At 43.5% G+C, this 24,040-nt stretch overlaps 3 protein-coding genes across 3 annotated transcripts; all 3 read left to right on the top strand.

Moving 5' to 3' along the window:
• Window positions 1-12,565: 12,565 nt before the first annotated feature.
• Window positions 12,566-14,587, top strand: LOC121787351 (protein NUCLEAR FUSION DEFECTIVE 4). Its single transcript, XM_042186065.1, has one exon. The coding sequence runs from the start codon at window positions 12,772-12,774 to the stop codon at window positions 14,434-14,436; it is 1,665 nt and encodes a 554-aa protein (XP_042041999.1). The 5' UTR covers window positions 12,566-12,771; the 3' UTR covers window positions 14,437-14,587.
• Window positions 14,588-15,501: 914 nt separating this feature from the next.
• Window positions 15,502-16,706, top strand: LOC121787361 (SHUGOSHIN 2-like). Its single transcript, XM_042186077.1, has 6 exons — window positions 15,502-15,632; window positions 15,810-15,981; window positions 16,056-16,093; window positions 16,174-16,282; window positions 16,378-16,401; window positions 16,500-16,706. The coding sequence occupies exons 3-6, from the start codon at window positions 16,062-16,064 to the stop codon at window positions 16,620-16,622; spliced, it is 288 nt and encodes a 95-aa protein (XP_042042011.1). The 5' UTR covers window positions 15,502-15,632; window positions 15,810-15,981; window positions 16,056-16,061; the 3' UTR covers window positions 16,623-16,706.
• A 1,077-nt stretch (window positions 16,707-17,783) lies between these two features.
• LOC121760714 (protein SOSEKI 3-like) lies at window positions 17,784-21,792 on the top strand. Its single transcript, XM_042156345.1, has 7 exons — window positions 17,784-18,079; window positions 18,429-18,694; window positions 18,780-18,849; window positions 18,953-19,068; window positions 19,445-20,324; window positions 21,009-21,310; window positions 21,421-21,792. Exons 2-7 carry the CDS (start codon window positions 18,487-18,489, stop codon window positions 21,444-21,446), a joined length of 1,602 nt encoding a protein of 533 aa, XP_042012279.1. The 5' UTR covers window positions 17,784-18,079; window positions 18,429-18,486; the 3' UTR covers window positions 21,447-21,792.
• The last annotated feature ends 2,248 nt before the right edge of the window (window positions 21,793-24,040 follow it).

Here is a 24,040-nt window from a genome sequence, read left to right as displayed (position 1 = left end):
TTCCCATGTGCTTGTTTGGGCAATTTCGGATGTAGTGGCCACTCCCACCACAGTTGAAGCACCTAGGGTCTCGACACTCCCCGGCGTGGTACTTGAAGCACCTTCCACATTGAGGGTTCCTCGGCGGAAAGTTTGCCCTCGGTTGGAAAGTATTCTGTCTCCCGCCATTGTAGGGTGGGTTCCTCATGTGTTGTGGCCTCTTACCACCATACTGAGCCTGGTCACCATCCCACCTCCTCTTCTCTTGGTGGCCCGGCTGAGCTTGTAGAGGTGTCGCGTTTGTTGTTGCCACAACTCTTGGCTTAGGGAGTGCATCTTCCACGTCCAGTGCACAAGTCAAGATCTCCGAGTAGGAGAGTTCTCCTCGACAGGCCAATGCGGCCTTTATCTCATCTCTGAGCCCGGCCCGGAACTTCACCGCCCATTTCTCATCGGTGTCCATCAACTCGGGCGCATATCGTGCCATCTGCGCGAGGGCTCGGTCATACTCGGTTACAGTCATTCGGCCTTGGCTTAGTGTGTGGAACTCTACCACCTTGGCCCGTCTGTACGTCTTTGGAACATACTTGTTATCGATCTCTACTTTAAACTCCTCCCATGTTAGCGCCTCCAGGCGGGCAGGATTCATAGTTCTTTGCCGAGTCTCCCACCAGTAATCGGCAGCACCTGACAGTTGAAAGGTAGCACCAGCAATGCGCTCCCTATCTGTGCACTCCATGACCCTGAAGATACGCTCGAGGCCGCGTATCCACTCTTCCGCTTTGGATGGGTCTCCTTGTCCGTCAAATTTTGGGGGATTCTGCCTTGAGAACGTAACTATGAATCTTTCTTGTTGAGGCGGGGGTGGAGGTGGTGGTGGCGGTGGTGGTGGAGGTGGTGCCTCCACGTTGGGTCCTTGTCGTGGTTGGCGTGCACGTCTTGGCGGCATTCTGATTCAATATCCAAAAAGTGTTACTACAATTCTCATCCAAAATTACCACTTTCTCAAAATTTTCTTATAAAATCTTCATGTAGTATAAGATGCAACACATAGGATATATATATCAAAATCCAAATTCTCATTAAAAGAATGAAGGCCAACATTGTTCCCAAGAGTAGATCGTACTGAAAGCAAAAACTGAAAAGACAACGAACTATTCTAATTCTAGACTACGACTCTATCATCCTCATCCATAGGCCCTTCCTCCGGGTCTTCGTCGTCGTCCTCCTCGGAGTTCCCTGGCAGAGCCTCCTCATAAACATCTTCATACCCTTGCTCACCCTCGTACATGCTCACATACTTGTCCTGATACACGACCCTCTCTTCCACCTCCTGTGGGGGCTGCTCCTCTCGAGAGTCCACCAGTGCACAATACACGGCTTTCCGAAAGCCAGCCATGTCACCCACCATGTCGTCGGTAGCGGGCTCATGCCACGTGTACCTCCTCGCCGTTCTTTCGGCCCACTCCTTCCAGCTATCGGGAAGCAAATCTATTAGCTTCCCAATGCCGTCATGCTCTGTCACTCCGAACTCCTGAGCTGCCCTCCAGAGGGTGTCGAAGTGTGCCACGAACTCGATCAACGGTACGTGATCCTTCTTCCGGTACACTCTATAATCCCTGAGCACCCTCTGTGCCCTAAGTCTATCGCGATCACTCCGTCGCGGGGTTCGGAACATACGCGCCATCTATAGAAAAACAGAAACAACCGCCTCGCGTATAAAAAACAGAGTGCATAACCGAAGAAGAGAGAGATAGAGAGTGTATGCACGTATCGCTGTTCTAACCCAAACCCGCTGGTGTTCAAAGGCCAAAAGCTCTTATCTATCATAGGTCCAAGAAGCACTAGTGAAATTCTATCACGTCTAAGTTCAAACATTCAAAAGGCCAACACGTACTCACATAAAAGCTCACATCAACATTCACGTCATCATATCATCACACATCAGCCACATGCTTTCATATAAGTTCATCATACATCAACAGTTCATAACACCATAACAGTTCATAACTCAAATAATTTCCAACTTTTCCACATCACGTTGTACCCTTCCACATGTCTCAACATTTACTTAAACTTTACATAAAAATCATTTTCAACACCAAAATCACAATTCCCTCCACTTCCATATACTTTCCAAAATTTCGAAATTTTCATTACCTCATTTCAGGTTGAGTGCGATGAGTCGGATGTTGAGCCAATGACACTTTTGAAAACTTACTCCAGTCAGAAAAAGAATTTTTTTTTTTTTTTTTTTTTTTTTTTTTGGTCCAGAGCAGAAAGAGAAAACCTAGGCTCTGATACCACTCTGTCACGCCCGCATTTCCTAAGGATAGGAAGTACGGTGGACCGCGACTAGGGGAGGAATAAAGAAGCGGGGAAGAAAGGGGAGAACAGGAATATGTGACCCAAAAGCATTTATTAAAAAGAAGTTCACTTCAAACATTGTACTAAGAAGACATTTCTAAAGTTAATGTAAACAGAGTAAAAAAAAAAAAAACAATGTATCGGATTACAAAGCAGCGGAAAAGACCAAAAGACAGATGATGCCGGGTATGACGACACGACACCATCCAAAAGACCAAGTAAAAACACTCATTTGGCTTTCACTGCTCAACATCCGTCATCCCCATCGCCGCTCAACCTGCACATTAAGAAAACAACATGCAGGGCTGAGTACTTATTGCACTCAGTGGACACACGCCAAAATCATAGTTTGTCATGCCACATCAGTGTAACCTTGGGGTTTTAAGTGTAAGAAAGTAACCCAAGTACACAAAATATATTTCATAAATTCGACTGCGCAGTCATTTTCAGATATTGCCACCCTTATTCCCACTATCATACACTATCTGATCCAACCATGACAAGGGGCGTGGCCACACCCCAGGTCAACTAGACCGGCCAACTTGCTCTCAGATGGCTCCCGGTCTCGTGTACACTAGCCTGAGGGTTCGCAGCCCAACAGACCCGAATTCGATTAAACATATGTGGTAAACCACTTCAGATAGGTTTCAAAACAAAACAATTGGCAAGACAAACAGTTCACCTCCATAAACATTTCCGGAACAAAGTCCGTATTTAAAGATAACCCACATAAAAGTAGGGTAGAAAAGCCCACCTCGATTGCTTAGCTTTTAAAACAGTTCCCTTCAACCACACTTTCCTCGAAAAAGATCACCCTTTTGAAAGATAAATAAATCATGATTAGAGTCAGGGTAGACGATGTTTAAACGACAATGCATGATTCCTACGTGGACGACTTCAACATCTAGCACGTTACACGAACACACACTTAACAACATCTCATAAGCCAAACAAACAAAGACACGCCCGAAAACACACCCCGCACGCACCCGACACGCAAACGACGTACTCAAAACGCGCACACGACACACACACAACACTCAAACTCCTGGCATACCCTTACTGTGCAACGGCTCACTTGGCTCGGAAAAGGTTCGGAAAAAGCTCGGAAAAAGGATCGGCATCTCGGCCTGGCTCGGTGTCTCGGCCGCCTGGCTCGGCACCTCGGCCGACCGTCTCGGCCGCCTGGCTCGGCACCTCGGCCGACCGTCTCGGCCGCCTGGCTCGGCACCTCGGCCGCCTGGCTCGGCACCTCGGCCGACCGTCTCGGCCGCCTGGCTCGGCACCTCGGCCGCCTGTCTCGGCACAGCTCGGCACCTGTCTCGGCACAGCTCGGCACCTGTCTCGGCACAGCTCGACACTTGTCTCGGCACAGCTCGGCACCTGTCTCGGCACAGCTCGGCACATGTCTCGGCACAGCTCGGCACCTCGGCCGACCATCTCGGCCGTCCGGCTCGGCACCTCGGTCGACCGTCTCGGCACAGCTCGGCACCTCGGCCGACCATCTCGGCACAGCTCGGCACCTCGGCCGACCATCTCGGTCGTCCGGCTCGGCACCTAGTTTACACCCCTTTTCCTCTGACCCCCGATTCTCAAACCCTATACGACAAACACACCACGCATTCTACATCCCAAAACACACCCAAACACCTGGGATCATCCCTTCCAGACTCTCCACAAATCTGCCCTAGGCTGAACCCAACAACTCTCGGCCAACACACACGAAAACTCTCGAACCAAACACTGATTCCTCCGAGCCATCTCTTGGCCAAACACACCCACATACATCACAAAAGCACAACACTCAGAAACCCAACCATTGCACATGAAAACATCACCCAGAACACACCACACGCAGAACTGCGCAGTTTACTTGCAAAAATCATAGTAAAATCATACGACATCCAATGAAGCTGAAATTTACACACCACACCGAAGACACATCCAAGTTTATACGGTTAAAATTTCGTACCAAAAGGAGATCGTTTGCTCAGTCAAAACGGGGTCGGAACCCACTGTCAGTTACTAACAAAATATGCTCGACAACAACACATAATCACAAAACCTATTCAGCATCTAAACCTTCCCAAAACGTCCTACATGCATGTTTTTCGAAAAACGAGAGTTGAGGCCTTGTATTACCTTTCCCGGATAGTTCAACGTAGTGTAAAAGCTTTACTTCCTCTTACGACTCCGATTCACGACGAAGGAGGGTATCACCTTGAGGAATCCAAGAAGATGATGAGAGGGAGTGAATGGAAGAAGGTAAAAACCGAGAGGGAGAAAGGAGGAAGCTTACCGGTGTTGAGATTGTGAGGGAGAAGAGAGAACCGATGATTGATTGTGATTGGGAAGGGAAAGATATCGGTTTTGTGGGAGTGGGGGGGGTTGAGAAGATCGTGGGGTGAGGGAGAGAACCGAGAGAGAGAGGGAGAGAGAGAGAGAGATATTTAATTTATTAATTAGGATATTAATTTGCTTTTCAAAAACCATAAACTAAAAATTCACACCCATAAATAATGTAAAACAAATAAAACATACCACACCATATCTTAAACAAGATATTCACAAAAAGCAAACACCCTTTAATTAAAATAAACGGACATTACAAAACCGAAGAGCCCTCCGCTACACACTCTAGGTGCCCACGCCCTCCGGGACAACATGCCTCTATCCGAAGCGCTAGAGTGGCTGGAAGTTCCTCCCGCCTATCGTCGGTCACGTCTGGATCGCACATCCCGCACCCCACCCCTATACCGCAACCTATGGCCCCTGGTCCCATGAGGTCTTGAGGGAGAGCATAGATGTGCAGTTATTGAAACAACTGTAGGACAACTGCCGTTTCTACGAAACCGCAACTGACCCGGTCATCAAGGGTATATACTGGAAACTCATAGGGGAGATCCAGTGCCGGCTAGATTTGTCTGATGAGGGTTTTACTGGGGCGGCCGGCGGCAGCGGGGGAGGCGGCGGAGAAGAGGAGGAGGAATCCGATTCCGCCACCGAGTAGACGGTGATGGTTTTTTATGTGTATTGTGTTTTACTGTTTCCAATACAACGAATATTCGGTCCCAATTATCTCGTTTTCTAATTATTTACATTCCGATAATTTTAATTGATTTAATATAGATGAAAAAAATAAATGATAAGTGGATAAAAATTTTGAGGCTATTGGAAGTGTCTACTTTATAGCTGCGGATAAATAAATTAAGGCCGTGGACAAAAAAAAGAGGCGAGCCTATTGGGGTTGTGTGCCTATTGTGGATACTCTTGCACAACCATTAGAGCATCCACAACCGTGCTCTTGCCAGCGGCACGGTTGTGGGCCCGGGCGGTACTATTCATGCCTGCTCTCTGGCAAGAGCACAATACCCACAACTGTGCTCTTCCGCAAGGACGAGCACAATTAATTTAATATTCAATTAAACATAAACATTTCCATAATACTAAAATTCATTAAAAAATCACAATAAATATTACAAAATACAAATAAAATAAAAAAGACATAATTAAAATCCTAAAAATTAAAAATTACATAATTAAAATACTAAAAATTAAAAATTACATAATTATTGGCTAATATTACCCGAGGAAGACTACTCATCTGGTGGCAACAACCCCAATTGTTTTTGGAGACCTTTTATCATGGTCTCGTGTGTTTCAAGTTGCGTGGGGGTCATAGATGACCTATCGGCCATATTGAGTTGGCTTAAGAGCATCCACAGCGAGTTGTTCGGGGGTGGAGGTGGCACATAGGGAGCGGGAGCGGCTTCGGGAGTGGCTTCGGGAGTCGAGCCGCGACGACGGTTGGCCGCCGCCTTCTTCCTTCCTTGGGGGCGGCGTTGGGAACCGCTCGGTCCGGCGTCGGGGCTACCCAAGTTAGCTCCGGCGAGTTGGCTAGCCACTTCTTCCGAGCCGGAGTCGGATAGGGCTACCGACCTTGATCGTTTGGAGGAGCCGCTAGAGGAGGATGTTATGCCTCCCTTATACTTCGGGTGCGTCCGCGTCTCCTGCCAAACGTTAAGATATTTGAACGACTTACCGTTCATGGATTGGTAGGTGCTCAGCGCGGCGGTGATGATGTCGACCTCACTTCGGCCGCTCCCGGCATTCCGGGACTCCTGGATGAAATAGCTGTTGAACTTGCCAATTTCTTCGTTGGCTCGGCCGATGCAGTTGCGCACCATACTCTCGTTGCGCTCGATCGTTCCGGGCGGCCGGTTTGCATTGTACCGGCTAGAGACGCGCCACAAAAAGTGATCGCCGGATTGGTTCGTTCCAACCACCGCATCTTCGGAGATTTCCAAGTACGCCTTGAACAATCTTTCCATCTCCGTCGGTGAGTACGGTGTGCGGACACCGGCGCGAGATGGAGGAATCGGCATCTGGGAAGGGGCGCGATGCGTAGGCTCCGGTTAGGGTTGGCAATTTTTGACACGACACGATAACACGACACGAACCGGCACGAAAATAATGGGTTTGGGTCAGAGCTTATTGGGTTCGTGTCCTTATCGGGTCGACCCGTTAAGGACACGAAAATTTCGTGTCGTGTTCGTGTTGTGTTCGTGTCGTGTTCGTGTTATCCGTTAACAATACGTGTTCGTGTCGTGTTCGTGTCGTGTTCGTGTCGTGTTCGTGTTATCTGTTAACAAATAATATTTTAATATTATTAATTCTTATTATTTTCATTTTTAATAGGTTTAACCGTTATCAGGTCGTGTTGTTATCGAGTCGTTATCGTGTCATCTCGTGTACGTGTTGTTATCGTGTCGTGTTGACCCGAATTGGTTCGTGTCGTTAATGGGTTCGTGTTCGTGTTCGTGTTCGTGTTCGTGTCGTGTTCGTGTCTGAGGATTTCGTGTCGTGTTCGTGTTCGTGTTTGAGGTTTTCTTAACGGGTCGTGTTCGTTGATGGGGTACGGACTAAACAAGCCCAACAGCACCAACGGCCCATCAGCCCAAAGCCCAAGGAAGAGTATGAGTTCGGCATTACCAAAGAGTTCGGCCTCAGCCTACAGCTCGGTAAAAGCCAACCAATCAAGCTCTGCTCTCAAGTCGGCATCAAGCTCCCAGATCGGCAACCAAAGCAGTTCGGTCTCAGTAAGAGTTCGGCCTCAGCCTACAGCTCGGCAAAAGCCAACCAATCAAGCTCTGCTCTCAGGTCGGCATCAAGCTCTACTCTCAGATCGGCAACCAAAGCAGTTCGGTCTCAGTATTCGACCGAACAAGGAGTTAGTGGACCCATACAGGATTTCCACAACTTCCAACACACCCACTACCACGTGGTGTCTGCTCAGGCCACGATCGTAGGCCATGACCTACGCTACATGCAGGACCTCCACGACATCCACAACCATCATTAGTGGTGATGCAAGCCACGATCTTAGTTCAATGTATAAATAGAACTTAGATCAGATAGAAAAGGGTTAAGCTCTCTAGAGATAAAACACCATATAGCAAGTTTGTATTTGTAAGCTGTAGAAAACAGATCAAGCAATACAACTCTGCCCTCTTTTCTTCCCGTGGACGTAGATTTACTTCAGTAAATCGAACCACGTAAATTCTGTGTCGTGATCTGTATTTTCCTGCATTCACTAACATCAGAAATTCGCGGATTCATCACTGGCGCCGTCTGTGGGAAACGAAGAACCAAATTTGTGATAAGCGAATTTTTGACCCTTTTTCCACCCCAAAAAAATGCATACCAGATCACACACTACCCGTAATACCGTTCGTGAAAACCATGAGGAAGCTAGTCCAGCCCGCAGGTCCGGAAAACAGCCTCGGGATACAGCTACTTCCAGTTTTCACGATGAAGGAACAAGCCGCTCAAAAGGTCCACACACCGAGTCTTCCCAGCAGCCTGATTTGAATGAGGCTGTCAAGCTGTTCTTGGCTGAGAAGCAGGATGAGTTCTTAGCCTTCCTGCAAAAGAGCCAAGAGCCGAAGACGAAAACGGTGGATTCTCCTTCCTCATCCAGACATGAAAGTCGCTACCGCAGTAGTGCCGTGTCTTCCAGGAAGAAGAATCCTCAACCCCGACATGTTCCTGTTCCTCCTCGGTACCGGAATCACAGGAGAACTCCATCTCCTCCATACCGAAGAGGTGTCGGGTTCGCCATGTACGGAGCATTGAAGACTCCGTTCTCGGCCGATATCACCCGAACTTCCTTGCCACAGAACTACCGAACTCCGTCAATGACTTATGACGGGTTGGTGGATCCTCATGACTTCCTGGGACGCTATCAGTATAATATGGCGAACCAGGGTCTCAATGAGGTCCATATGTGCAAGCTGTTCCCCGAGCTGCTCATCGGAAACGCCAGCAGGAGGTTCTTTCAGAAAGCGGAAGCCCGGATTACTTCGGCTCAGCTGCTTTCTATACGTCAAGGTCGCGACGAAAAGATCAGCGACTTCCTGACGAGATTCCATAAGGAATGCCTACAAGTAGATAATCTCAATGATCTACTTGTCATTTCGGCATTCCAAAATGGAATCCTGCCCGGAGCTCTCTACAGAAAGCTCGTGGAATGCAGTCCGCAAACAGCTCAAGAGATGTGGGACATTGCGGACCAGTTCTCCCGAGCCGATGAGGCAGACCGTCGAAAACGGTCTTTAGACAGCTCATCTAGAGGAGACGAAAAGAAGCCCGATCATAGCGATCAGAGGCATCCTCGCCAAACACCTTCCCCACTAAAGGAGGGATAGCGGTCATCCGAGGTGATAAAAAAAGAGCAAGAGTTTGCAGATTGCGCTTAAAAGTGCCGAGCAATCAGCTCGGCACCATCAAGCATAGCGATCACAGCAACCGGAGTCAGAGGCAGGCGAAATGACCGAAGTCCCACCAGAGCCGAACTCGATGGTGTACGGCACTGAAGCCGTGATTCCGGTTGAGATCGGCATACCCAGTCCCCGACCTCCATTTCTCCTCAGAAGTGAATGGTGACGGACTGGGAGCCGAACTAGATCTTGCCGAAGAAAGAAGAGAATTGGCCTGCATAAAAGCAGCCAAGTACAAGGAGCAAGTAGCCCGGTATTATAACCAAAGGGTGAAAAAGCTGCAATTTCAAGTGGGAGATCTCGTCTTGAGAAACAACGAAGTAAGCCGAGCAGAAAAGCTGGGCGAACTCGAACCCACATGGGAAGGTCCATATCGGGTGTCAGAAGTCCTCGGCAAAGGGTCTTACAAATTGACTCACGTGTCAGGAGCACAAGTACCCCGAACATGGTACGTTTCCAACCTCAAAAAGTTCCATTTGTAAGAGACAGTCCAGTCAGTCTTGAGTCCTGTTCGGTCAATGTGCTTTCTTTGGTTTGCTTGGTCTTTGTTTGTCTCTGTGCGTTTTGTCTGTGTGTTTTGTCTGTCTCTGTGCGTGTCGTCTCTTACAAATGTTACTGAGGTATCTTGTTCTTCGAAGGCTGATCCCCTTCTTAGAACATATACAAGCCAACGATTGTGAGTCAAAGCTTCTAAAGAGGATACAAGACCACAATTCAGCTTAAACAAGCAGTTCGTCTGAAACGAACTGCAATAAGCCAACGATTGAGAGTCCAAGCTTCTCAGGAAGATACAAGACCACAATTCGGCTTAAGAAATAAGCACTTCGTCTGAAACGAACTGCAATAAGGGAAAGTCCGATCCACGCGATAAAACTCGCCGAATTAGGACAAGGGAAAGTTCGATCCCGGCGACAAAAATCGCCAAATTAGAACGCAAACCAAGTCCGGTCAGAGATGTTTATTTCATCAGACCAAAGACGAGTCCGGTCAAAGATGTTTATTTCATCAGACCAAAGACGAGTCCGGTCAAAGATGTTTATTTCATCAGACCAAAGACGAGTCCGGTCAAAGATGTTTATTTCATCAGACCAAAGACGAGTCCGGTCAAAGATGTTTATTTCATCAGACCAAAGACGAGTCCCGCCAAAGATGTTTATTTCATCAGACCAAAGACGAGTCCGGTCAAAGATGTTTATTTCATCCGACCAAAGACGAGTCCGGTCAAAGATGTTTATTTCATCCGACCAAAGACGAGTCCGGTCAAAGATGTTTATTTCATCAGACCAAAGACGAGTCCGGTCAAAGATGTTTATTTCATCAGACCAAAGACGAGTCCGGTCAAAGATGTTTATTTCATCAGACCAAAGACGAGTCCCGCCAAAAATGTTTATTTCATCCGACCAAAGACGAGTCCGGTCAAAGATGTTTATTTCATCCGACCAAAGACGAGTCCGGTCAAAGATGTTTATTTCATCAGACCAAAGACGAGTCCGGTCAAAGATGTTTATTTCATCAGACCAAAGACGAGTCCGGTCAAAGATGTTTATTTCATCAGACCAAAGACGAGTCCGGTCAAAGATGTTTATTTCATCAGACCAAAGACAAACATCAATTTACCCCGTACCTTTATCCAGAATGCCGAAGTGACTCGCTTCGCCGAAGTGATTCACTTCGTCTTTCGGGGGGGGTAGTGATGGGGTACGGACTAAACAAGCCCAACAGCACCAACGGCCCATCAGCCCAAAGCCCAAGGAAGAGTATGAGTTCGGCATTACCAAAGAGTTCGGCCTCAGCCTACAGCTCGGTAAAAGCCAACCAATCAAGCTCTGCTCTCAAGTCGGCATCAAGCTCCCAGATCGGCAACCAAAGCAGTTCGGTCTCAGTAAGAGTTCGGCCTCAGCCTACAGCTCGGCAAAAGCCAACCAATCAAGCTCTGCTCTCAGGTCGGCATCAAGCTCTACTCTCAGATCGGCAACCAAAGCAGTTCGGTCTCAGTATTCGACCGAACAAGGAGTTAGTGGACCCATACAGGATTTCCACAACTTCCAACACACCCACTACCACGTGGTGTCTGCTCAGGCCACGATCGTAGGCCATGACCTACGCTACATGCAGGACCTCCACGACATCCACAACCATCATTAGTGGTGATGCAAGCCACGATCTTAGTTCAATGTATAAATAGAACTTAGATCAGATAGAAAAGGGTTAAGCTCTCTAGAGATAAAACACCATATAGCAAGTTTGTATTTGTAAGCTGTAGAAAACAGATCAAGCAATACAACTCTGCCCTCTTTTCTTCCCGTGGACGTAGATTTACTTCAGTAAATCGAACCACGTAAATTCTGTGTCGTGATCTGTATTTTCCTGCATTCACTAACATCAGAAATTCGCGGATTCATCATTCGTGTTTGCTGTTATCGTGTTCGTGTCGTTATCGTGTCGACACGATAACGACCCGACACGCACGATTTGCCACCCCTAGCTCCGGTGTCCACCCGTAGCGCCCTTCGGAGGCACCTTGGTCGTCGATTGGGTATGGACGGTAGCCACCCGGAACGGCCGAATCTTGGGTTTGAGGAGGGGCCGAATATTCCGTTTCCGGACTAGGAAACGGTTGTGAACCGAACCATTCGGGGTTCCAACCGTGGGAGCCCGAAGGGTTATCGTCTTGGCCGGACATAGTGATGTTGTAGGGTATGAGAGAATGAAGATGAAAATGGATATGAGAGAATGAAGATGAGAATGGATATTGGAGAATGATGATGAGAGTTGTGTAGTTTGATGTGAATTTTTGGGGTGAAATTGGGGGTATTTATAGATGAAAGTGTGTATTTTTGGTGTAAAAAAAATGAAAAAAAAATTAAAAAAGTGTAAAAAACGGTTATAAACGGATATATTTTTTTGGGGAAGTGAATTTTTTTTTATCGGTTTTTTTAATAAAAAACCGATTTTTAAAAAAAAAAATAAAAATTTTTTAAACACAACGGTCGAGCCGTTGACGAATGGGAGGCCGCCACGTGTGTGTCCGCTGGCACGGACGTGCTCGATACATCGAGCAGCGCCGTGCCAGCGGCGCGAGCGCAGCAGCGGCGGATGGCGTCCATGCCAGCGACGCGGACGGCGGTGGCGACGGACGCCACCACTGCCATGCTCTTAAGCACGTAGTAGAATATACATCGAGCAGCGCCGTGCCAGCGGCGCGAGCGCAGCGACGGCGGATGGCGTCTGTGCCGACGGCGGTGGCGACGGACGCCACCGCTGCCATGCTCTTAAGCACGTAGTAGAATATATGATGTCTGCAAATGTGGTGCTTCTTCCATCATTTATTTTCCACTATGTTTGACATTTGCTTCCGTCCTCATCCATTATTAAATGCTAATCATTACAGTAAGTAAATCTGTAATATTCTATTTACACTCTTATCCATAAAATTGATACATCTCGTGACGATTATAGAATTCCTGAATCCGGAAATAAAACATCGGACAATGGATTGACCAGTTGTAAATGCCTCATTTTTTAAATATAAGGCCAAGCATCAATAATTGAGCAGCACTACAATCCTCGATTCCTCTTCCTCCTCCTCAAAAAAAATCAAAAGGAAGAAAGGGTTGAGGCTACAGTTACTAGCCGCGCCAGTCCGATGAACTTGGCGTTGCACGTGGTACGCGGGCGGTGGTTCTCCCTCTTCGCGTCGTTCCTGATAATGGCCGGCGCCGGCGCCACGTATCTCTTCGGCGTCTACTCGAAGGAGATCAAGGCCTCTCTCGGATACGACCAGACCACGCTCAACCTCCTCGGATTCTTCAAAGACCTCGGCGCCAACTTCGGCGTGCTCTCCGGCCTCATCGCCGAGGTCACGCCGACGTGGTTCGTGCTCCTTGTCGGATCCGCGATGAACTTCACCGGCTATTTCATGATTTGGCTGGCCGTCACCGGCCGAATCGCCACTCCCAGAGTGTGGCACATGTGCTTGTACATATGCATCGGAGCCAATTCGCAGAACTTCGCCAACACCGGCGCGCTCGTGACCTCCGTCAGGAACTTCCCCGAGAGCCGCGGCAGCATGATCGGCCTGCTCAAGGGCTTCACAGGGCTGAGCGGCGCCATCCTCACGCAGCTCTACCTCGCCGTCTACGGCAACGACTCCAAGGCCTTGATCCTCCTCATCGCCTGGCTCCCCGCCGCCCTCTCCGTCCTCTTCGTCTACACCATCCGCGAGTTGAAGGTCATCCGCCAGACCACCGACGAGCTCAAGATCTTCTACCAATTCCTCTACGTTTCCATTCTCCTCGCGCTCTTCATCATGGCCATGACCATCCTCCAGAAACTCGTCCCCTTCTCAGCCGCGGCTTACGCAGGCAGCGCCACCGTGGTCTGTGCAGCTCTGTTTCTACCTCTGCTCATCGCCATCAGAGAAGAATCCCGAACTTGGAGAGATCAGATTCAGAAGAAAGAGCCCATCACTGCTCCTCCCCAAATAACCATACAAAATCCGGTTAAAGAGGAAGAGAAATCAACAGCCAAAGCATCTTTTTTCACTCACACATTCTTGAATAAGCCCGAGAGAGGGGAGGACTACACAATACTCCAAGCACTCTTGAGCACCGACATGATTGTCCTGTTTGTCGCAACCTTTTGCGGTTTAGGTTCAAGCTTGACAGCAGTGGACAACCTCGGGCAGATCGGGGAATCGCTGGGCTACCCGCAGAAGACGATCAACACATTCGTGTCACTTCTCAGCATATGGAATTACTTCGGGAGAATCTTCGCAGGATTTGTCTCGGAGAGTCTTCTCACCAAGTACAAGTTCCCTCGGACGCTAATGATGACATTAGTCCTTTTGCTATCCTGCATCGGCCTCCTCCTCATCGCCTTCCCGTTTCCGGGATCAGTCTATGCGGCTTCAGTGATAATCGGGTTCTCGTTCGGGGCTCAGCTGCCGTTGATCTTCGCCATAATCTCAGAGCTGTTCGGCCTCAAGTACTACTCCACATTGTTCAACTGCGGGCAGCTGGCGAGCCCTCTGGGATCGTACGTGCTGAATGTCAAGGTGACCGGGCCGCTGTACGACAGGGAGGCGTTGAGGGAGCTGGGGAAGAAAGGGTTGAGCAGATCGGCGACCAAGGAGCTCATCTGCATCGGCGCAAGATGCTATCGGTCGGCGTTTGTGATTCTGGCTTCGGTGACCTTCTTCGGAGCGGTGTCGTCTCTTATTTTAGTGGCGAGGACGAGGGAGTTTTACAGGGGAGATATTTACAAGAAGTTTAGAGCCGAAACAGAGATTACGACTACAGCTTCAAGCTAATAAGGTGATTGTTTTAATGTAATAGCAGAAGCAAGAATATGGTTTATCTCTTCCGTTGTCAATTGTAATGGATTTTAATATGATCTCTGTAAGTCCAGTTCATTCTTTTGGCATTGAAAAGGAAGATACAATATACTATCATCATTTAGCACGTGATTTGTCTTATTATACGGAAGTCATTCACATGTTGTTTCTCACTTTTTAATGCTAATTGCTATCACTGTCTTCATGTATATGACATCACACGTTGGCGTATTCTGTATGATTAATTTCTGTGTTCTCAGCAGATAGAGAACATATTTTGTGTGTTCCAGTGTACCAGTTCAAAGGATCGGTGTAACAGCCATAACTTAAGTTTGCTTTCTCATTGCTCGTGTCTATGCTTACTTGTACCCTCGATAACAATTACTCCTACTCCACATTTATCTACCATAACTTGGAAGAATATAACTGAAAGTAAAGAAAGCTTTGGGCAATTTCAAAAGATAAGATCAGTTGTAAACTGACGAGGCTTGCCGTATATTTTCGGTTCGGTTTGGATATCAACACCGTAAGAACAATGAGCCGTTATGGACCGGATAAATCAACTTGTTATCCGATGATCATCAATGGATCCGAGCATGAAATTTGTTGGGGGAAGTGATGTCGTTTTAGACGTAGAAGTTGACCATTTTATGGATCATTCATCATTATCCGAGGTTGAGGGCAGGAAAAAATAGGATTTCATTAGTATTAGTTTTAATTTTAAATTAGATTTTTTAATTGTAATTTTTAGATTTAAATTATTGCAAATGGTTGTTTTCATGTAATACTATAAACTAGTTTCTCTTTTTTACTAGTAATTACCTATGAATGAAAATGAGACTAAATCCATTGTTGAAATGAAACACAATGAGGTTGTGCCGTGCGGTTGTGCCAAACACACCTCCCGAGCCTATTGAAAATCAGGTTCAGACTCCGTTATTCCCCGAAAAGATTAGGCGAAGCCAAGGTTCGGAAATCCGTAAAGAAATTTGAACATATTCTTTTTCATTTAAGTCTTTTACTTTTTCTTCTTTATTCTTCCTTTTCCTTTCCGTGAATTTTCGTTCTTTTTCGTCGCCCACGAATTCAGTCCGTGTCTAGTTTACTATTTCATCCTAAGAGTTGGCGGATTTCTTGTCTCAATTCGGGAATTTTAAGCAAAACCCCAACTGGTACCCATTCATTTTTTGAAAACCTTTTGTTTGTACTCGAATTCTAGTTTGTCCAACTGATCTGGGACTTCCCTTTGATGTAGCTTTCAGAACTAAGTTCTTGTGCTTCAGTTTCAACTTCTTTTATTGAAAAAGCCCTCTGTGTTTATTGAAACGCGGTATATAATTTGATCACAGTTAGATGAAAGGGGATAAAATGGCAAAAAGATCTTCATTCGGAAGCATGGTGAGAAGAAGGCTCTCTGATATTACTAATTCTTTGCCTCAGCCAAACTAGCCAGCATTTCCTGAAAAACATTTTCAATCTGATAATGCTTCTGCTAAGGAACACATTGACCATCTTGTTAAGGTATATGTTTTCTAGTAGTATTTCATGATTGATTTTCTGTTGTTTAATCATAATTCATCCACCTTTTCTTACAGGAAAAAATGGCCTTGATGAAGCTCATTCAAGAAAAGAAGTACATTTCCTAACGAAGAACAAGCTTTGATTTTATGTGTTTATAACGATTATAGTTATAAATTGCGAATTTTCAAACAGCAAAGTTATAGAATTGAGTGGAAGTGAGGTCCAAAATTTGAAAACATGTCTTCAGAAAATGCAGCTGCAAAACTGGACTCTTGCTCAATCAAATAGTTATATGCTAGCGGTTAGTTTTTCCCTCCCAAATTCTGTTATCCAAATTCTACTGAAAGTAAGGATGATGCAGCAGATTTACAGCTCTTTTAATTTTACCATGTGCAGGAAGTTAATTTGGGCAAACAAAGGGTAAGCTTTTATGGAGATGCTTATTTAAATATGAAGATTTGATCTTTAATTCTATAACATATCCATGTCTCTTGTATTGCTGATCCTTCACTTCACAGTTGAAAGCATTACAACACGAAGTAGCCTGCAAAGACACACTTCTCAAAACAAAGATATTGCAGCTCAAGGTCGGCTTATTTGTGCCTATGTTGAACTCAATTTGCTTAAATCTTGAGTACTGAACCATTAGCTGTTGATGGGGTTCAGTTCTGATTATTTGTACCCGATTCAAACCTTTCATATACATCGATGACTCGAAACATAAATACTATGTAAATGGAGAAATTGGACGTGATTTTATGGTGGGGTTGGGTAGGGTAAGGGTTGACTCGCACCACGGTGGTGACTCTGAACCGCACATGGGTAGGGGTCTGGCCGCTTTGGGACGCGCATTGCATGGTGGGGTTGGGCGGGGGGGTTGTGGCTGTCGAAATTAATTTTTTGTGTATAAATTCTAATTCTATATGACTGACTATATCAATCATTAAATACCATCTCACTTCACTCTAATTTCATTTCATATTCTCAATCTTAGTTCTTTTAGTGCAGCTTAAGTTTTAGTATTTTGTAAACATTATCTACGTGTTAAATTTATATTGTATATATATATATATATATTGTAGGAGATTATATATATGATACTTTCATATTACAATCATTCAATGATTTACAGTATAATAACACCATAGTATTTAACAACCTTAGATAAATTAAAGCATATGGCCAATATAGTACTCCCTCCGTTTCTAGTACTCTATAACTTTTTCGGCGCGCGATTTAAAAAAAATTGTGTAAAGTAAAGTAAGTGAGAAAAATGACTCATACTGTGGAAAATACTAAAATAGCAAAATAAATTCACTGTTATGATTTAAAAATCAGTATTATAAATAAGAAAAATGATTTCTTCTATATCTTCAAAATTTGAATCTCCAAATCAACACTTATTAAAAAGTAAACTATGGTGGCATCACGTAGAGATTTATTTCAGGTGAAAGCTACATACAACTAGAAATGAATTTGGTATTAACAATCACACAAGCAAAACGTTAGGTTTTTTACTGCAGAAACTGTGACCTCTTTAACCAATTGTGGAATTAACATTCAAACTTAATGAAATCATAATCCAATTTTTCACATATGTAAAGTACATCATGGAGTATAAAATAGTAGATTCATACATAAATTCTAATGATCATCGGTAGGTAGGTCAATATCCCTGATAAAAAAAGTAAAGCCTTTATAGAAGGAAAAAACTTATGGAAAGTTTGATTAAAAAGGAAAAAAACATAGTAGCATAATTAAAATGACAACATCTAGTAAGTCAAGCCTCAATTATCTAGTTCCAAAATTAGGTCGAAAATAGCCCTGGTGATAGGAAGGGCAGAAAAATCATGTGGCCACATCACATTGAAATCGCTCCATCTCCATCAACAACAATCACAAAGCTCTGAATTTCTCTAACCTGAGGCATAACGCCAAATGAACTCCCCCCTCCATCTCCACGCATCAGTCCCTTTCTCCAATCCTTGTCTCTCTACTGTCTAGTCACTCTTCACTCTCCTCGCCAACACTCACTGCCCGCACTCTACATTCAAATTTCGCCTGCCCCTTCTTTCAGTTTACCTTCGCTCTCTCTCAGGTTTGCCGCTCTTCGCCTTTTTTCTAAAAATTTCAAAATTTTCAGCTCACATTCCTCTCTTCTTCTTCTAGACTTTGACTTTTGAGTGTTATTTTGCGATTTATTGTGTTAATCTGCTGCCCATTTGGTTGTAAGTTATGTTTAGGCTCACGTGGTCTGTTTTCTTGCGAGATTATTGATTTAGGACGTTTTCAAGTTTTTGTAGCTATTATAGTTTCTGTCTACATTTATTGAACCTCAAATTTTTGCTGATGTTGTGTAAAGAATCAATTTTTATTTTCTGTTGATTTCCGGGATGTGGTGATGTGTAACCTTACATTCTCGAATTTCGACCCTGTTTCATTTGAAGGAAAACTTGAAGGGTAGTGGGTCAATTTCAGTTTTCAACTGCTTTTTGGTGCAACAAAATGGAGAGAACGAAGAAGCATAGGCAAGTGAGCCCAGAACGGGCCAAAGTGTGGAAAGAAAAATCGCCCAAATATCAATACAATCACCACCGCGAACTGCAAAGCCAGAAGGTAGCCGTAATTTACTATCTCTCTCGAAATCGACAGCTCGAGCATCCCCACTTCATGGAGGTCCCCCTGTCCTCTCCCGATGGCCTTTACTTGAGAGGTTAATTTACAATATGTTTGAACAAAAACTATTATTTGGTGAGGTTTGTGTTCTGAATTTCGACAATTGTGTTTGTTTTGTGAAGATGTCATTGAGAGGCTTAATGCTTTGAGAGGCCGAGGCATGGCTTCGATTTACTCCTGGTCCTGCAAGAGGTAAAAATGGTTTCTGCACTTTCTTTTTATGTGTCATTGTAATTTGTATTCAACATCTCTTTTTGGTTGTGGAATATGTTTTGAGGGTGATTTGTGGATGTAGGAGTTACAAGAATGGATATGTATGGCATGATCTGTGCAATGATGATTTGATCCTACCTGCTCACGGGAATGAGTATATCCTCAAGGGCTCGGAGCTCTTCGAAGATTCCAATTCTGGTAAAATGGAGTTCTAGTATATTTTTCAGTGGTTTATATATGTTCGGAATCAATTTATATGATCATGCTTGTTTAATCATGTTCTTGTTTCATGTAAAAGAAAAAACTGAAAGGGCTGTGTGTTTGGTGTTTCGGTAGGAAATTTTCTTTATTCCTGTGTCAAACTATGCGTTTCTTTCATTGTTGATACTAATCTTCACCCTCACCTATGATTGATCCGCAAATCCTGTTCAAGGGTCCTTTTTGAGCTTCTTCGTTCATTCTATCTACTGTATGTAAAATAAAGTTTCTCTTCCTAATTCTGATGGAGTTCATGCCATTATTTCCTGATTTCATGCACAATCTGACTTCCTAATGATTAATGCTTGATTTGTAGGTAACTTTAGTCCTGCTGAGACTGTCATATTACACAATCAGAAGGCACTTCCTGAACCACCATCTTCAAGAAGCCAAGAGGAGTCGTCATCTTCTTCTAGCTTGAACGAAAGGACTACAAAGACTTCTCAGGATGATGAATTATCTCCTCCAGACCAGCATCCTTGCTCCTCATCCGTGTCTCCTGAGTGCAGCACTGAAAAGAATTCGTCATGGAATGGCTCTTTGAGCCTGACCGAGTATAAAGTCTACAAGAGTGATGGTCTTGCAGATGCTTCCACACAAACCGAGGACAATACTAACAGAGGTGCTAGAGCCCGAGATACTTGTATGAGAGGTGTGTCCACTGATGATGGATTAGCAGAGCCTGAAAGTAGTGGTGCTCGTCCTAGCCAAGCTCCTTGCTTGAAAGCTACTCCAGAGATTCGCCGAGACTTTGTTTCACCACCTCCTTCCACATCCAGTGTTTCTTCATCATGTGGCAGGACCGATACCTTGGAATCTCTCATTAGAGCTGATGCTAGGAAGCTCAACAGCTTTAGGATACTTGAAGAAGAGGAATTTCGAGTGCCATCCCATTCTAAATTAAAGGCTTCAAATATGATAATGCAACTAATATCTTGTGGTTCAATATCTGTCAAAGATCACAGCTTTGGCCTAATTCCGACCTACAAACCAAGGTTCTCACACTCCAAATTTCCATCCCCGTTGTTCTCAACGTCATTAATGTTGGGAGAGCTTGATTGCCTGGCAGAGAATCCTCGTCTTATGGGCATGACTTTGGAGGACAAAGAGTACTTCAGTGGGAGTTTGTTAGAAAGGAATATGATGAAGGAAGGAGCACCCAAATTAAAAAGATCATCTTCGTTTAATGCTGACCGGTAAGTCCTGTTCACCTCAGTTAACTTTCATTTTAGTAAAGGTGTTCAGATTCTGCTCTTAATAACATCTGTTAGTTGAACCAAATTTGGATCTCAACCTCCATATCTTACCTCCCAAATATGTGGATACACCACAATAACATACCATAATCTGGATTTTTTTATCATCTAAATTTATAACTATTAATGTGTCATGTTTTAAGAGATAAGATCATTGAGTACCTCCTAGGTTAGGAGATAATTTGCAATCTTGCTTTCTTGTCTGGGATCCTTTATCTCTTAGTTATAGTTTTTTTTAACAAATGTTTCAGTTCCTAGCAAAATAAAAAGCTGAAGAAATAAAAAGAAGAAACAAGATCCTTGATAACATTCTGATCTTGAGATCTCTTAAAGCTCAAGATTAGGTCTTTGGAAAAAAAAACCTTGATTAGGTGTTGCAACAACACATTTCTTTATTGGTTTCTGCTGGCTAGCTGTAGTGCTTGAGATTGAAGTGATAAATAGTTGATGTAGTATTTGGCAAGGATTGAGATTTGTTTTATCGTTTATTTTTTACTGGTAGAAGCATAGCTATTTGAGGTGAAACGTCATGCTTGATTTCTTTTGGTTTGTTGAAGTAGATGATATCCACTGGATTATAAATTCTTTGTTTTGCTATTGATACTGAAACTCTAATCCTTTCAGAAGTACCGAGCAGCTTGACTCTACTGAAGACAAAGAAGTGGGAGGTTCAACGCGCACAAAGTGCATCCCGAGATCAATTAAAGTCGCTTTAGGCAAGCAGTCAAGATGTGAATCAATGCGGTCCCCTGTTTTGGAGGGACCAAGAATCTCATCTGACAGAGTGGGTAGTTCACGAACGTCCACACCTGCCTCTTCCATTGGTGGGAGCAAGAGACTTACTGAGCCACTCTCAGGGAAAAATTTATCAAACAAACTAGACTCTTCCAGAAATCTGAACGAGAATGTGATCCAAATTGAAGAAAGTTAAATGCCAACCCCCTTTAATTTTACCACTAATAATTCAATTTCAAAAGTTCACACTACTTTTCCTCTTCATGTAGATTGAAGTATTCTTTTCCATTTTGTTCAACAGGCTTACTTCAGGAGCTCGGGTTATAATTCATTCGAAAGTATGTTCTGACGTTGAGGGTAACTGACAGTGGACATGTACGAGAGTAAGGAGATTGAAGAATTTACATGGAGTACTACTTTGTGAAGGAATTATTCATGTTGATAAAGCAACGGCTGAAGCCTCTTGAGGTGACTCTTCATCTACTGCATAAGCAATTTTGTTTCCCTTGAAAGTTTTTGAGTTGAGTTATGCTGAATCTTCGACTTAGTGTCGTTCTTGCTGTAAGAGAGTTAGTGTAGGCGTGTAGGAGTATCAGACATGCCAGGATGGTGAGAGAAAATTCAGCTTGCGTTATTAAGTTATTACTACTAGTTTACAATTATTTTTGTTCTATTTTTTGAGGCGTAAATTTGGAGATTAGCGCGTAGTTATTACAAAACCTTGAGAAGGTCATGATACTCAAGAATTTGTCTGTTGCTGCTTATTAATGTCAAGTTGAAGAAATACTAAAAGAAAAATGGCGCAGAAGTTGTTGAACTATCGAAATCGGGAATATTTAAAAGTTGGGAGTTTGACTTAATTCAAGAAGCATTGGATTCTGTCTGAGTAAAAATACCATTTTTAATCTGCTTTTGCATATGTGGGAACTGGGAATGAATATCAATATTCCAAGTTCCTGAAAAAGAAGAAAAAAACAAAACCTGGATATTGTTAATATTTGACATAGCATGATGCTTCTTTAACGTTTAATTGCATATAGCCAAGTGTATATGATATTAAATGTATGAAATGAAAGGTTGATAGTATGATATATCCGACAATTTGCATAGGATGCTGCAATCTATTTGCTTTAAATAAAGAGTTTTCTGATTACTGATTATTTAGAGTAAAAGTGGGAGTTTAGATGGTATTTAATGAGGAAGCATGATTGTCGCTATTAATTAAGCAATTTATGTATGGACCTTTTGGTTGTTATAAAGCAGGACAAGTGCATGAAAAGGGGGGGGGGGGGGGGGGGGTTATGTTTTAGTGAATTGCAATAAATTGGAGGATGTGGCGGGCGGGATCTATAATATTTAAAATTTTAGGTTTGGGAGGATAAGACCGGACAAGGGCATTTTAGTAAAAAGCCTTTTGTCCGCCCACGTGATTACATTTTTAAGTGTGGCAATAAAGTTAGCAGTGGCTCTCCAAATAATTTGAGAGCCACTTCCCTAGTTCCCTATAGTGGACTTTGTATAAAATAGACGTGTGACATTTTTAATATAAATGAGAGTTTGGAATTTGACTAGATAAAAGTGTAGTAATTCATATATTTTGAGACATTTTTTATAAAGTAGTACTCCATGTGTTTGTCTGTTTCATAATAGATGTCACACTTCGTTTTTTTAGTTTGTTCCATAAAAGATGTCACATTTATTTTTTGAAAAAAAATTATACTCCTTCCGTCCCTCTGTAGCTGAGTCATATTCCTTTTCTATATTGTTCCATTGTAGTTGAGTCGTTTCTTTTTTTATTTTTCTTCTGTCTTACTTACTCTCTCTTACTTTATTCTCTCATTATCTCTCTACTTTTTTACTTTTCTACTTTATTATTCAATTACTTAACTCACTTAACACAACTTTTCTTAAATCTCGTGACGAAAAGAAACGCATCTACTACAGATGGATGGTAGGAGTATCTCACATTAATATAAATATACTCTTATTTTCTCTATTCACTGAATACAGAAAACAACATTTCCTAATATTCATGCCATTATTCATGTGGGTCATCTATTATGGGACAAATGGAGTAGTATAATTTAGAATTTTAATAAATACTTCCTCCGTCCCATAAAAATATGCATTCTTTCCTTTTTAGTCCGTCCCACAAGAACATTCACTTTCTAATTTTGGAAAATCTTTTCACTCTAATGAGGTGGGATTCATTCTCCACTAACAATACTTTATTTACTTTTTATCTTTACTTCTCTCTTACTTTATCAATTTTACATTGAAATTTGTGCTGATTCCAAAATGCATATTCTTTAGGGACGGAGGGAGGGAGTACTACAGTTTTTCAATTAAAAAATGTCTTTTGTTGAAAACCGTGAAATTGGGCTATTAGGAGTAGACGGAAGGTTGGCGGCTGGAGATGTAAATAAAATAAGCCCATATATGAATACAATGATAGGCCTGAAGTTGGGCATGTTTAACCCGGTTCCTGGGTGTTAGGCCCATTTCGAGTGCTAATTTGAATAAATGGAATTCAATACACAATTCATATTACTGCCTCACTGATTCATTTTCATGTGCTATTTTCCGTGGAATGATGACCTTTTTTTGAAATCTTAGAAAATATAGTGTGGCAATAAGTTGGACAATATTTGAATCATGGATTGGACTAAAGCTTAGCGAAAGAATAAGGCGTCGTTCGGTTGGCATAACTCATTATCATATAATTATTCATCTAGAATTAAGTTGTGAGATTATTTTAGTTGGAGGGAGTGTGCTTATAACTTATTATCATAGGATTATCCATTTAGCACTAAGTTGTGAGATTCAATCTCAAGAACCAAACATAACACATGGAGTAATATTTGATCATGAATATAATCTTCAAAAAAGACTTGTGAGCAAAGTAATGGTGAAAAAATTAT

This window comes from Salvia splendens, chromosome 2 (genome assembly GCF_004379255.2).
Source record: "Salvia splendens isolate huo1 chromosome 2, SspV2, whole genome shotgun sequence".
In the NCBI taxonomy this organism is placed as follows: domain Eukaryota; kingdom Viridiplantae; phylum Streptophyta; class Magnoliopsida; order Lamiales; family Lamiaceae; genus Salvia; species Salvia splendens.
The sequence above is the reverse complement of the archived record's forward strand: the minus strand, read 5'-3'. Positions and strand labels throughout refer to the sequence as shown.